Source organism: Astyanax mexicanus, chromosome 25 (genome assembly GCF_023375975.1).
Source record: "Astyanax mexicanus isolate ESR-SI-001 chromosome 25, AstMex3_surface, whole genome shotgun sequence".
Classification (NCBI taxonomy): Eukaryota; Metazoa; Chordata; class Actinopteri; order Characiformes; family Acestrorhamphidae; genus Astyanax; species Astyanax mexicanus.
Window position 1 is genome coordinate 21530536 of NC_064432.1, and position 15328 is coordinate 21545863.

General features: G+C 37.9%; 1 protein-coding gene across 3 annotated transcripts; it reads right to left on the reverse strand.

Moving 5' to 3' along the window:
- Positions 1-1403: 1403 nt before the first annotated feature.
- Positions 1404-14457, reverse strand: khnyn (KH and NYN domain containing). Of its 3 annotated transcripts, XR_002651566.2 has the most exons (10): positions 14142-14457; positions 12574-12851; positions 11605-11739; positions 8844-10531; positions 8200-8330; positions 7821-7917; positions 6646-6753; positions 6144-6245; positions 4727-5112; positions 1404-1511 (listed from the first exon to the last, which is right to left on the reverse strand). XR_002651566.2 is itself a non-coding variant. In XM_049472650.1 (9 exons), exons 2-9 carry the CDS (start codon positions 12811-12813, stop codon positions 4779-4781), a joined length of 2835 nt encoding a protein of 944 aa, XP_049328607.1. In that variant the 5' UTR covers positions 12814-12851; positions 14173-14457; the 3' UTR covers positions 2465-4778. The 3 variants fall into 3 exon arrangements, 2 of the variants coding, with proteins under 2 accessions (XP_049328607.1, XP_007230331.3); XM_049472650.1 differs by lacking the exon at positions 1404-1511 and having other exon boundaries at positions 2465-5112; positions 14173-14457; XM_007230269.4 differs by lacking the exon at positions 1404-1511 and having other exon boundaries at positions 2465-5112.
- Between the last annotated feature and the right edge of the window lie 871 nt (positions 14458-15328).

Consider the following 15328-nt stretch of genomic DNA (forward strand, 5'->3'; position numbering starts at 1 on the left):
ATTTTTAAAACCTCAGTGCAGACATGTACAGTAAAACTTAAAATCAACTACTGTAAAACTATAATCGAAATGGATTAACGTAGGCCTAAAATTAATCTGACACACAACCTTTAATAGTAATAAAATGTGTGTCAGATCCTTAATTGTGAGAGCTCCATCGTGTAGCGCTAAACTATTGAATTAACTCTGAGCTGACATATATTTTTTAGCTCAAAATAGATTTTGTCCATCGATACACGGCTTGTCCATGTAACAAGCAGGGGTACATGTATGTTGGGCTCATACCTCTGACTGTTGATGTCTGTCTAGGTTGTATTCAGTCAGTGGAGCACCTGTGTTTTCCATTGCCAAGATAGCAATACACAAAGAATTACCTCAACACACCTCATTTCAAGACCACCACAACCATCAATGTAAATATATTCACATGCACCATTGCTATTTAAACAACGCAGGCGGAAAGTGTGAAAATAGTAAACTAGTAGTTTTGATTTAATGTATATGTAATACAGTTGAAGTCTTGAAATACACGTTTCAGATGTCTGAAGATTTTGGGTTTGAAACCTGTTCTTAAAAATCAAATATCATTTAATTAGTGGACAAATACCTGCAGATATGTTTAAATACAGTAAAGTCTGCATTAAGCACAAGTTTAATTGATTTGATTAACAGCAGAGTATATTTACTGTTAGTAGAGTTTGACAGTGCTTTGGGGCTTCAGCTTAAATAAGAAAAAAGTCCTACATGAAATAAAAGTCTGTGGGTTTTAAAGTCTAGTTTCAGGAATCATATTTTTTTCAGCTTCTCTGGGAGATGTCTGTGAAAAATATTTCACACATCTACTTAGGAATAAAACTCTTACATCCAGACTGCAATTGAAAAATCAGGAGGAGCAGTGAGTTTTTTGGCTTTCTCGGTCACGTGACATCGCGTTCAGTAGCTCCTCCATTTCCACTCACTGTTGTGTTTACATAGATCTGCGTGGAAATGCGTGCCCTAAGTGTAATTACAGTGCGTGGCTGTGGACAAATAGCTATTTTATTTAACACGAGGTGATGAACCTCAGAGATGTGGATCCGGACGGGAATAAAATTACTGGAGGACCACGGAGTTCAGAGAAAAACAGAAGATAATTCAGCCTGTAATTTTCTCAGAGGACGTCTGAGAAAAACACACACACGGTCGTTTCAGAATAGAATCACAGAGCACCCCCATAAAAGAGAAAACTACCCCAGGACCCCCTGAGAAACAAATCCTGTCCGAATAGGGCTTTAATCACTTATTTTCACCTGATATTATTTTTTAAAAACATTTAATAGAAACCCAGTTGATGTAAAGTTGAAGAAATGTTGAATCGGAGATGAGCAATGTGTCTGTAATTGACTGAGTGGATATATACAGGTTGGGGTGGAGAATATCTGCAGGTGATTCCAGGGAAATCATTTGGTCTCCAGTATTTCCTGCAGTGTATTCTGATAGGAGTGTCCAGCTAATCCAAACCTCTGAAAGACCTGAAACAGAAGGGTCAGAGAGATATTTACATACAGATCAGACCAGTCTCATCTATACAAACACACCTTTATTCTATATTTATCACATATGTACACATCTCTCAAAGATTAATAAACGCCTTAATTTATGAATATATAGTATATTTCAGTATATTTAGTATGTTTAGTTCTGTATTATGTGTATATTTCTGTATAATTAGGCAAAAATGCATAAAACAACATTTAGTTCTGTATATTTCTGTATATTTAATATTTCTATATATTTATTATACTTATTATTTCTGTATAAGTAGCATATTTAGTACTATATATATTTAACATAGTTTTCTATATTTAATATATTTCTGTTTACTAAACATATTTCTGTATGTGTAGTATTTCTATATTGTTAAGTACTTTTGTATATTTACTACATTATTTTACATTTGGTATAATTGTTATTTAGTTGTTTGTATAAGGTTGTGTATATTAGGTTGTGTATATTTAATATATGAAGTTGTGTATATTTAGTTGTGTATTTTAGGTTGTGTATATTTAGTTGTGTATATTTAATATATGTAGTTGTGTATATTAGGTTGTGTATATTTAATATATGTAGTTGTGTATATTAGGTTGTGTATATTTAATATATGTAGTTGTGTATATTTAGTTCTTTTATTTAGTTGTGTAGTTTTAATATATGTATTTGGTTATATTTAATATATGTGGTTGTGTATATTTAGTTGTGTATATTTAATGTATATAGTTGTGTATATTTAGTATATTTAATTGTTAGTATATGTAGTTATTCACACGTATTTAGTATATATTTAGTGGTGTATATTGTGTTGTGTATATGTACTATATGTAGTTGTAGTAGGTGTATATTTAGTATATAGTTTTTAATGTTGTGTAAATGATAAATAAACCTGGGATTTGATCTTTATCCTCAGTAGAAACAGCAGTAATCCACATCACTATTAAACAATTCTTTATTACTGAATAAAAGCCATTAAACACACTGATGTATAAATGCTGGTCTGTAATTTAACCACCTTGATTTACAGCAATAATGAAAATAAATATTCACTAATGAAAAAATATTGCTTAAAAACAATAAATCATTTAGTTTAAAAATACAATCTTTTGATCAGGAATGTAAAAAAAAAAAAACATCAGAATTAATAAAAGCTGGAATCAGAAGCGTTCGCTGTATTATTTATATAATTACCTGGTTAATCTCAGTTTATTAAAACAAAGCAAAACCCCAATTCTTACAATACGTAACATTATAATATAATACTATTACTATAATGGTTATTGAAAAAAGATATTATATAATTACAATTCTTATATATTGTAATTATATTTGTCATAAATACCTTATTACACCTGTATATAGTTTTCTTTTATTTTAATATTGTCTTTGTTATTAAAACAGTGGTTTCTTGAATTTTGTCAGTGTTATTTAATGTAATGGACAGTTATCAAAGCGTTTTTACAATATGGTATTGCTGATTATTGTACCATTTCAATATATCAGTAAAATAAGAAATTAAAACATATAATATAAACAATATTAATTGTGTAATGATGAGACTTCAGAACTGCTGCTACTCTCCTGCTACAAGAACTCCTTCTGACTGGATGTTCTGGATAATCAGATAACTGATTTGTGAGTTTTAATAAAGAGATTTTGAACAAAAATATAAACATTATTTTGCATTTTGTTGGAAGAACACGATGCAGAGGAAATATCATCTACACTGCACACAGTGCAATAATCACATTCATCCTCTAATCATGGAAAAATATGAATAAACACCTCAGACAGAAATATAAACAAAACTATAGTGCTAAATCCACCAGCCTGGAATGTAAAAAAGTATGCTTTATTATTGTTCTATTGTGTGTATTTAAATTCCAGTGTCAGATACTGTTTCCAGATTGCTAATTGCAGTGGTTGTTTTATTGTTTTTAAAATTTGATAAATAAAAAAAGATCTAATATTTAATAATATTATTTATTAGAAATAAACGTTATATTTGGTATAAGGCTGAACCATTTTACACATATCACAGACAAGCCATCAATGTGCACTGTGTAGTTTGATTTAGGGCGTGTCATTTAGGCTTTGCTATCGTAACGACTGGACAAGTACACCTTGCGCGCCTCGAAAAAGGCATGTACTAATTCTCGTAATTAAGCATGGGTGTGGTTAATTTTGGGCACAACGTGAAATAAACCAATCGACGTGTCACATGCTCATCATTCTCTTTAAGAGCCAGGTGAGCTCTGACTTTGGCATATTGCAATTTTAATAGCGCAGTGCTTTTGCGCTTCTCAGCAGAGGAAGCTGATCTGCTTGATCATGCTGTGAAAGTGCGTGAGCAGCTCATTTAAGGGAACAGTAATTTTATTTTATTCTGTATTCTGTTTATTGTTGATGTAAAAGTTGGGTTTATTGCCATCAGCTGCCAGAGCCCTGAGAGAGCACAATTGTGAGAAAGCTTGGTCTCTCTCTGGGTGGGTACAGTAGATGGCGCTCTTCCCCCACATCACTCTAAAGGGTGATGTGGATCAGCACATGGCATCTGTGAGCTGTTGTATCAGAATTTCCTTAGAGTGCGCTGTGATTAAACTGGGCAATGCTGCATCAGCAGTAAATTGGGAGAAAATGCTAAAAAAAAAAACTTAAATAAGGTGTGAAAATAGACTGTTGGCTGGGTGTAAGATAGCAATGAGCATCTTTATGAGCCTAGCGCAGGGTGTAAGATAGGACCCAAAGTCTTCAGCTTCCAAAGGAAAAGAAATAAACGACAAAAAGTACCATATCAACCATGCTTACCTTTTGCGAGAGTTTTGCACAGTGCACCTATCAAGCATAACATTATGACCGCCTCCTTGTTTTTATATCAATTTTCCATCTATATTATGTGTGTTGTGTTGGTAGGAGTGGATCAGACACACACATTAACACCTCATGCACCCCCACCATGCTAATCAGTGCTAATCACTGCAGTGCTGAGAATAAACGATCCATCACCCAAATAATAATAATCCAGGATGCTCTCTGTGGTGTTTTTCTTTCCTGTGTGGTTCTGAATATTAAAGAACAGTGATGAAGGAAGATAATAAAACTATTGAGTGTCTTATAAGATCAGACGAGCTGATAAAACAATAGATGAGAGGGAAGAAATAAGCAGATGGTCACCAAAACCCTCCTGTGTCCGTACTTGAGGACCACCACTCCAACTTTTTCTGATAAAACTCCCAATGATGCTCCTCCTAAGTGTCCTTCTGCTGCTCCAGGATGAATTCGGACAGCTGGTTGATGTCAGTGAGGGCTGGGTGACACTGCAGCATCATCATCACCACACTGTCCTGCCCCGGAAAGATCTTCACCAGCTCCCGCTTCAGCTGCTGAGTCTCCTCCACCGACCTGTCCTTCACCTTCTCCCCCGGAGGAGACGGACTCCTGCCCGACTTCTGAGGTCTACCAGCTCCTCCTGGTGTCCGTTCACGATAATGCAGCACCTCGGTGTGAGCTCGAGGCTGGGAGGTGGGCGGGGGGAAGGAGGAGGCCACGCCTGCAAAGGAGTGGCTGGCAGGTACGGGCGGGCTGAGGAAAAAGAGACAGCGTTAGAAAATCATTACTGTATACATATATCTAACAAGCTGAACTGCTTGAATTTTTGCACCAAGAGTGGCATATCGTTACGCAAAAGCAGTGTGTAAGACTGGTGGAGGAGAACATGATGCCAAGATGCACAAAAACTGTGATTACAAACAAAGTTATTGATTTCTGAACTCTTAAAACTTTATGAATATGAACTTGTTTTCTTTGTATTATTTGAGGTCAGCCATTCCTCATTTTCTGTAAATAAATGCTCTAAATGACAATATTTTTATTTGGAATTCGGGAGAAATGTTGCTTATAGTAGTTTATAGAATAAAACAACAATGTTCATTTTATTCAAACATATAACTATAAATATCAAAATCAGAGAAACTGATTTAGAAACTGAAGTGGTCTCTTCATTTTTTTCCAGAGCTGTATATGTACTCAATGGAAATTAGTCTAAATTTAGCATGTCATTATCCTAAGCAAATAAGTTAGAATGGATGTAAAATAAACAAAATTAAAAAAGTTAAACCTTTAAAACTTTTTTTATTATTATTATTATATTATAATCTAAATTTCTCCCTTATTACTCCCAATTTATCTGGCCAATTGTCCCACCCATTCAGTTGAGTAGTGATGCGCCAACACAAGGAGAGCATAAAGACTAGCACATGCCTCCTCCGACACGTTAGGTAAGACTCCGCCTCTTTTTTAGCTGCTGCTGATGCAGCATTGCTGAGTAGCATCACAGTGCACTCGGAGGAAAGCGCAGCGACTCGGTTCAGATACATCAGCTCACAGATGTAGCCTTGTGCTGATCCACATCACCCTAGGAGTGATGAGGGAAAAGAGCACCAACTACCCACACAGAGAGGGCAAGGCTAATTGTGCTCTCTCAGGGCTCCGGTAGCTGTTTCGAACCAGCGATCCATTGATCGTAGTGGCAGCGCTTTAAACCACTGGTCACTCCGTGCCTCTCCGTACAGTAGAATTAAGAACATTTATAGCTTCTGTTTTTTGTAAAGCACCTGTTCTGAGCTCGGAGAAAGTCGTTAATGTGAGGTCCACTTCTTCCTAGCGGGTCGTCCGGCACCATGAAGTTATCCCCCGCAAACAAATACTGGAGCAGCCTGTAGAAAACAGACGTAATGATAAACACACTCAAACTAAAACTACACAAGAGTTTACATTACATTACATTACGCGATGTCATGTGACCGAAAAAGCCTAAAACTCACTGCTCCTCCTGTTTTTTTTTTATTGCAGTCTGGATGCAGGAGTTTATTCACCGAGTAGAAGTGAACTATTTTTCACAGACTCCCTCCTTAGAAACTATTCCCCTCCGAAAAACTCCCGGCTTATGGGAGTTTAGAACACCTTATATTTTAACAAATATATCCAACTTAGATGCCACGTCCCACTCCTTTAATTTAAAAACATCACTTTTAATTCGATATTACACAAAATAAATCATAAAGTGTTTATAATCTTTCTGCTTTGTGTTTTCAACACCACAAATCTCCTGCTGACCTTTTCTTGATGATCTCTTTCCACACCGGCGACTCGTCCACAAGGTCTTTCATGTTGTCGTTCGTTACGATCACTCCATCCGTCTTCTGGGCGAGGTGCAGCATAAACCTGCAATCAGTCCATTAGAGAAGATCCGTGATGCAGTATCTTCATATAACGCTTTAACAAACTGAAAACAAATCTATCTATCAATCTATCTAGTAACTTATGTTTTGCAATATGGTATCAATTCTCAAAAACATTATTAGTATTAGTTGGCCAATGAAACAGAGAAGACTGAGGGTCAGTATTGGATGCTGGTGATCTTCAGGCCCTCAGGTGGCTCTGCATTAATAACAGGCTGTACTGATTCTATACAGGAAATCACTGCATGAGATCAGGAACACTTTCAGAAATTACAGACTGTCTGTATTATGTAGAGAAGAAGCCAGATGTCAACACCATCCAGAAAACCAGAAAAGAGTGCCCAAACTCAGCATTATCCAGTACTGACTGTCAGTCTTGTCCCTTGTCTCTTGTGCACAGGGATTTCTCTTTAGATTTCTCTGAACGTTTTGATGATATCATGTACTGCAGATGGTGGGATATCTAAAATCTCCACAATTTAATGTTGAGGAACATGTTTCCCAAGTTGTTTCACAATTTGGAGAAGCAGATTTTTGCAGATTACTGAAACTCTGCCCATCTTTACTTCTAAAACACTCTTTTAATACCCTGTCTGTCATGTAAGTTAGTTTTAAACTGCTTTTAATACAACTGTTTTTTTTTATTAGAATCTTTTATTTTTTTCAGCTATTCTTTTTTTTTGCCTCATCCCAATTGTTCTGAGATGCACTAGTGCCATTATTGTTAATGTTTAATTCATGGCCCTGTTGTACACCGTGCAAAAGGCGCATCACGATGCTCATTGCTATCTTACACCCTGTCAACTGTCTATTTTTATGCCTTGTTCACGCAATCACATTGCCAACGTGCTCTGACATCTTGCGCTGTCGGTCAATTATTCAAAACCTCAACAAATGTGAAATACACAGATGTATAAAGCTTAACTGTACGATAGAATTAGTTTTTTTATCACCAGGGAATGTTTAATATTATTGTTACTGTATATGATAGTTACAGGCTGATCATCGTTATCAGTTACTGTGAAAAATCAGCTGATTGAAAGAAAGTACCTGTCATCATAGGAGTTTATCCTCCGTCCATTAACCTCTCTGGAGGGGGTGTAGGAGAGCAGGCCCAGGTCCTGCAGCTGTGTCATAAAGTGGTGCTCTGTAAACAAGAGAGAACCACATGTGTTACACACATTTTCACCTGCATCATCACACCTAGCCCTGATTGAAAATATGTGGGATGCTATTGGACGTGCAATCAACACATTTAAAAAAATTCCCTACTGCTGCATGGATCTGATCACGAAACTCCATTAAGAACCTCTACAACTCAATGCTGAGACCATTGTAACGTTTAATTGTTGTGTAGCTCAATAATTATTACTCATATTAGTGTAAATATTTAATCATTTATTGTTCCAGGCAGCATAATAACCTTTACCTTTTGTCTTTGGGTCTTTCTTCTGTCTCCACTGAGGAATGAACACTGAGATTTTGCGATGGCCTTGGCTCCAGAAGTGCTGCACAGCCAGAGCGATTCCTCGACAGGAGAAAAACTTTCCCAAACCGTGGCTTTAAAGAATTACAGAACAGAAACAACATTTACAACCATAACCATTAATCACAGTTTTCATGCATCTTGGCATCATGTTCTCCTCCACTAGTCTTACACACTGCTTTTGGATAACTTTACGCCACTCCTGGTGCAAATCATATAAACTCATAATTTTTAAGTGGTCTCTTTTTTTTTTTTTCCAGTGCTGTACACTGAAAAATGATGAGTAAAATTTACTTAAAAAATATTTCTCAACTTTCTGCATTTGCTTTTTTTAAGTAAAATTATTTTCAGATAAATTTAAATAACTTCAACTCAGTTTCAAACTTTAGACAGAGTAAATAAGTGAACTTTTAGTAAACTTTACTTCATTTCTGCATACAATAATCAAATACTCAAATAATTTATGATACATAATATATTATAATTCCTGAAACAGTTTACACTTAAACAGACTTAAGTTTAGCTGGTACATCTGTTTACAGATGTTCAGTAATTCCAGAATGAGGGGAAAAGCTTTTGATCCTTACGTCATGGCAACGTTGCTCCCATCAATGATGATCTGGCGCAATCCTGGATCGCCAGGGTCGTTTGTCAGCTGGAGGACAAAGGAGGACTGCAAGCCTTCCAAGAAGCGCTGGGGTCCTGTGACGACTTCCCCTGTTTTCCCGGGTGGAGTTCCCTGTTTGTGCTTAGGCTTGGTGGCAGGAGGCTCTACAGGGGTCATCATGTGCTGATCTGAGATGTAGGGAGGAAAAGTTGGGGGGTAGGTGGGCTGAGGTGGTCCTCGTACAAATGGATGAATGTTAGGAAATGGCTGGTTTCCAGGAGGTGTGGGAAGATCTTGTTTGCTGGCCCAGTCGTTGATGTCTAGTTCCATGAGAGCCTCTTGCTCTTGATTCCATGGTTGTACTTTGACTGGTATTACCTTGTTCTTTTGGGTCTTCTCTCGTAAAGTCGTTCCTCTATCGTTCTTGTGCTTTTCTTCCCTTGTCATGCTACTTTTCTCCACCTCGAAACCTCCTTCCCTGACCTTCTGAAGAGTGGCTGATGCTTTCCTTGAGAGCTGTTGCTCTTCCATCTCCTCTACTCTTTGTCTTTCATCGTCTCTAGGAATCTCAGGATCCGTCCTGCCAACATTCTGCAGGCTTAGGATCAGCTCGTGAGGATTCAGCTCGGCGAAGTTGCTGTAAACCTTGGCCACGTTGTCCTCTGTGTACCCACAGCTTGCCGCCGCTTTCTTCACAACCCCTGAGACGAAGTCATCGTCTTCTTTGGTACCTGGAGCTCCATTCACATTCACACCCAAACCTGCATCCCTAGTGACCCCAAGCGAGGCCTCCTGTTTTGGGGCTTCAGCACTGCTGTGGGTTCCTGATTTATCTTGCTCTTGAAGGATCAAGTCAAGGACTTGCGAGGGCTCTCTAGGGCCGGTACGGTACAGAACCCTGTTCACAACTTCTTCATCATAGCCCATAGCAGTAAAGAACTTCAGGAGGTGCTCGTATTCCGGGTTGTTTCCAGTGGAGGGCAGTCTCTCCTCCTGTTGATCTGTCCGACTTTTGTTGTCCGTGCTTTGGGATGGATCTCCAAACAATTTCATCTGTTCTCTTCTTTGGTTTGTCCCTTCTGCACCCTCTGCACGAGTCCTAAACCCTGCATCTCCTACACCACAGTGTAAAAACTGATTGTGGGGTTCTCTTTCGATACCAATTTCTGCTAGAGCCTCTGGCCTTCTGTGTCCTATCCTGTTCAAATCAAGATCTTGCCCACCATACATGTGGGATTTGGAAGTCTGAGGAAAATCTGATAGAGGGGAATGTGCTGGAAGTGTGCGATTTTGTTTGAGAGCAAAATGGTGATCCACTCGTGCCACAGGTTCTCCAACAACTACTCTATCCACGTTTTCCTGAATTTGCAGTCGAGTAGGAACTGCCGAAGTGCTGGAACTCTCCCAAGAGCCTAGGTCACCTCCGGACTGCTGAACCAAGTCTAGAAGAACTTCTTTTACCCGGACTGGAAGCGCCAGCAGATCCAGAGTGTACTCATCCTCCAGCTTCTCCACCAGGGATTTGAAGACCCGTCGTGAGTCCAGAGAATCGCCTATTGCCGGTATTTCATTGTTCTTGTACTTTTCTACCAAGTCCATGATTAAGGAGTAGGCCTTCACAACAGGTTCAGCCAAACCAGATATGAGGAGACAACCAGGAGAGCCCACCTGTAGAAAAGAGAGACCTAAGAGTTTTACAGATGGAAACGTGGATAATAGCAATCAAGCAAACCAATGGAGGGTCTAATTTCAGTAAAATTTCAGTAGAATTTCAGTAATTACACTGTACACAACAGGAAAGAGTTATTTGTAAACAAACTGGCACACTGATACTTTTATAGAGGTATAGAACCATTGTACCCAATTGTAAGCAAAATAAGAAATATTCCAAAATATTCCATACATGCGGTCTATGCCTATATATGGTCATTTTTTAGAAAGAACAACTGGTTGCTTGATTCTACATAAAGCCCCTTTTGAACCAGTTCAGACCTGAGTTATATTATTCCAGTGATGGAAAAGTAAAACAATGCTGTTTTCTACCTGTATTGCAAACAAAAGAAGAATCTAATACTCGAATATAAAGTCAAGTTAAATCCAATTAACTCAAATATTTAATTGTTTTTATGTCCATTGAATTGGAAGCCTGTGTTTAAAGTGTCAGTCCGTATTATTTTGTTTCTAAACTGAAAGCAGAAGTATTCCTACATGAAACATAATTGACTTTTTTAAGGGCAACCGTCATTCAAAAAAGGTCAATGATAGACTGATATATTATCAGCTAGCAGCTCTATAACCTTAAGATCTGAATATTGCAAAATACAGGATGCTGTAGAGCAGAGGATGTTTCCTGTGCTCTAGAGAAAATAGAGCAAAGCAGGCGTCACACACTGCGACTCCTTCCACCCGGTTACACTACCTCTGTATAAACACACAGCTGTAGAAGAGGAGAAAATGAAGAGAGCACTTCAGTTTCTGAATCTGTTTCTCTGATTTTGCTATTTATAGGTTTATGTTTGAGTAAAATGAACATTGTTGTTTTATTCTATAAACTACAGACAACATTTCTCCCAAATTCACACACACTTGCAGGCTACTGACTAATTCAAATCGCAGCTCCTGCGATTGAAAAATCGTGTCCAGTCAAATCTCGATTTTAAATAAAAAAATGAATAAATGTGAATGCAGACTAACACGCTCTCCACTCTGTTTTTCACCATCAAACAAAAGCTGTTACTCACGGCTATGTGTGCTGAGGTCATCCTTATCAGACAGCCCATGAAGAACTTCTTGGCTCCACAGAAAACACAGTGAAGGACTTCAGGGTACTGCTCTTCCTGTTGGGCCTCCTGGTTCACAACTCCTTTCACAAAAAGCTGAAAAAAATACAACAAGGATTATTCACCAGGGCTGAGCGATATGACTAAAAATACTCATATCTCAATACGCCTCTTAGAAATGGTGATATACAATAAGATGGAGTAGCTCAAGATATATTATATGTACTAATTTACTTAATAAATACTATCACACTACAATTTGGGAGTTTTTTCTTTGGATTTTTTTTTTCAGACCATTCAACAAGCTGATTATCTAAAACACCACTGCTTTATCATGATGACTCAATGTGACCTACATAACGTTGCTCAAAGGCAACAAATGAAAAAAACCTTGTTGTAGTAAGCTTACAACAAGAAAGCAGGAATATAGTAAGAAAATAAATACACTTTTTTACATGTTTGCCCACTTATATGCCTTATTGTACTGGGGATAGATATTGTAGTCTTGTAACATTGTATTAAAAGTAAAATAAATACATAATGAACAAGATCAGCAGACTTAGCAGACTTAAATTTAGGATTTTATTTTTTTAAAGTTGTAAATATAACAATATATACCTCTGGAATATAATCAAGAGGAAGATGGATGATCACAAGCCATCAAACCAAGCTGAACTGATTGAATTTTTGCTGCAGGAGTGGCATAAAGTTATCCAAAAGCAGTGTGTAAGACTGGTGGAGGAGTGCCATGAAAGATGTATGAAAACTGTGATTAAAAACCAAAGTTATTCCACCAAATATTGACATTCCTTACTTAACCTACCAGTACACGCTCTGCTGGGTTATCAAGTCTGAGAAATCTGTTAAATTTCTACACATGGAAGAACATTTTAGGATCATCCTGCATAATCATAACAAGCAAAACCCCACCTTTGCTGCCTCCACGTCTCTCTTTCTTCCTTTAAGCTGCAGCCAAATCTGTCCATCCTGAGCTGTGTATGAATTCTCCTCCCCACCGATTCTCAACACCACCCCGAACACTCGCTCCACTGTGGGTTTCAGGTCCTGCAGAGCTCCCCGTAACACCCCAGGGCAGGTGAACTCATCCTCCACGTGCTGCTGCTCTCCTTCCATCCTATCCAGCCTTCCAGAGACAGCAGACAGAGCCATGACCAAGCGCTACAGCAGGAGACGATGTTCTGGATTTACTGGAGTGTGTAAAAAAAAGAAAAGAGAGACAAAATCAGAGAAAAAGAGAACATCACTCTTTTCAAACTGTTTTATAATAACTAAATACAAACACAGTTGGAGGGCCTGAGATTACAAATGGACAACATGCCAATTGATAGTTTAGTTGAGTTTATGAAGTCATACAAATCCATATCAACACTAATATAAATAGCCAATATGCTACACAACAACATGCTAGCCAACAAACTTGGTTTTGTCGGTCATGCTGGTCAACCAGCTTGGTCCTATAGGTCATACTAGCTAACAATCCTGGTCTTGTTGTTCATACTGGTCAACAAATTGTCTTGTTGGTCATAGTGGTCAACCAGCTTGGTTCTACTGGTTATGGTAGCCAACAAGCTTGGTCTTGCGGGTCATAATGGTCAACAAACTTGGTCATGCTGGTCATGCTAGTCAACAAGCTTGGTCATGTTGTTCATAATAGTCACTAAGCTTGGTTTTGTTGGTCATAATGATAATGATAATGATGTTATAATGATCAACCAGATTGGTCTGGCTGGCCATGTTGGTCAACAAACTTGGTTTTGTTGTTCTTAATGGTCAACACATTTTGATTGTTGGTCATAATGGTCAGCTGACTGGGCAAGCTATCCAACAAGCTTGGTCTTGTTTATCAAACAGCTTGGTCTGACTGGTCAAGCTAGCCAACAAGCTTGGTCTTGTTCATAATGGTCAATCAGCTTGGTCTTATTGGTCATGTTAGCTAGCAAGATTGGTCCTACTGGTTATGGCTGCCAACAAGCTTTGGTCTTTCTGATCATGATGGTCTACAGACTTGGTCCTGTTCCAACAAACTTGGTCTTGTAGGTCATAATGGTCAACAAACATGGATCACGTTGATTATAATGGTCAACAAACAGGGACAAACCAGCTTAATCATGCTAGTCAACAAGCTTGTCTTGTTGGACATAGTGGTCAACTAGCTTGGTCATGTTGGACATAGCGGTCAACCAGCTTGGTTTTGTTGGTCATAATGGTTAACCAGCTTGGTGAAGCTTCGTTGTACCAGTTGTCTAGCTTGGCCAGGTTCCTACACACCCTCCACTGGTCAAAGCTAAACTGATCTTCCAGTTTGAGCTGGCTATAGCTACTATAGAAGATAACATGTAGATATGAAGATATGATGTAATATATCAGGATAACGTTTAAATAACGTCATTTTGCCCACTTTTTTGACCAGTGGACACAGACACAACACATCCAGCCATAAAAATAATGAATTAAAGGATATTAGATGATTATCTCACCATGATCATGTGTTTAGACGGTATAGATCACCTGCTGGCTGTAGGTTTCGGTTACAGCTCTGCTGCTGGTGCTTCAGTCTTCCGCACTTTTACCCAGAACAGCAGATCTATCGCTCCAGATCAAATTTCAGCTCGGTCCAGTCCAGCAGAACCGGATCTCAGGAGAAGAACCGGCTCTGTTCTGTGTGATCCGGCGGTTCTGAAGCTTAATCCACTATTGTAAATGTATAAAAGTCCGTGTTCAGGCTGTAGGGGGTTATTATTGTTGACAAAATGAAACTTGGGGAACTCACAGTGGGCGGAGCCACAGGGCGGGGCGTCTGTACCGTAATGACCGTATATACGCGCCCCGCAATAACAGCGCTAAACCCAAAGCCTCCATTTCTAATTATAGACAATACTATGATAAATATCCTCCACCTGATACAGCGCACAGAACCATCCGGGCTAAAGAAACAAATTTACACCAAAATAACCGTCAAAATAAGAGTAAAACAGGGGTTTTGATGTAAACTACAAAAGGAGGTATTTGGATCTGCGCATGCGCCCAACAAACTGCCAGGGAAATTCCTCTGACGCACAACATTTCCTTCATGGTGGAGCAGAAAAGGCAAACTCTGACGATGTGGAAATTACTTATATTTATATATAGCAAAACCATACCAGGGTCAATATATAATATTTAATATACAGCTCTGGAAAAAATTAAGATCATTTCAGTTTGGATTCATATTGTGGGGAGACGGAATATATATATATATATATATATATATATATATATATATATATATATATATATATATATATATATATATATATATATATATATATAAAATTGGAAAAACTAATAAAAATCTAAATAAATTTTTTACTATACCAAAAAGGACAATATTAAATCATGTTTGATTTAGGCCTTAAATAGTCAGAAGATTAAAGTAATAAACATACACCGACCAAATATCAATATAACCATTAATTGTTATATGTAAATTTGCTCTGAATTAACAGATTAACACATATACACATATAGAGGAATAAATTTAACCTTCACTTTCTTCTTTTTATACAGTTTTCTGTTACGGGGAAGTGGTGTCTTTGCCATGGTTACAGTGCTGTCTGGGTAAGTTAAATAAATTAAATGAAAACCTCTTTTTAAAATACATTTTCTTAAAGTTTAGAAGATATAT

Bases quoted from the DNA above. Each gene is read 5' to 3' on its own strand.
- khnyn (XM_049472650.1), bottom strand. From the start codon at position 12,813: ATGGCTCTGTCTGCTGTCTCTGGAAGGCTGGATAGGATGGAAGGAGAG. The intron at 10,532-11,604 runs GTGAGTAACAGC...TCTTTTCTACAG, and splicing joins TGACCTCAGCACACATAGCC to GTGGGCTCTCCTGGTTGTCT. The intron at 8,331-8,843 runs GTAAGGATCAAA...AATTCTTTAAAG, and splicing joins GGGAGCAACGTTGCCATGAC to CCACGGTTTGGGAAAGTTTT.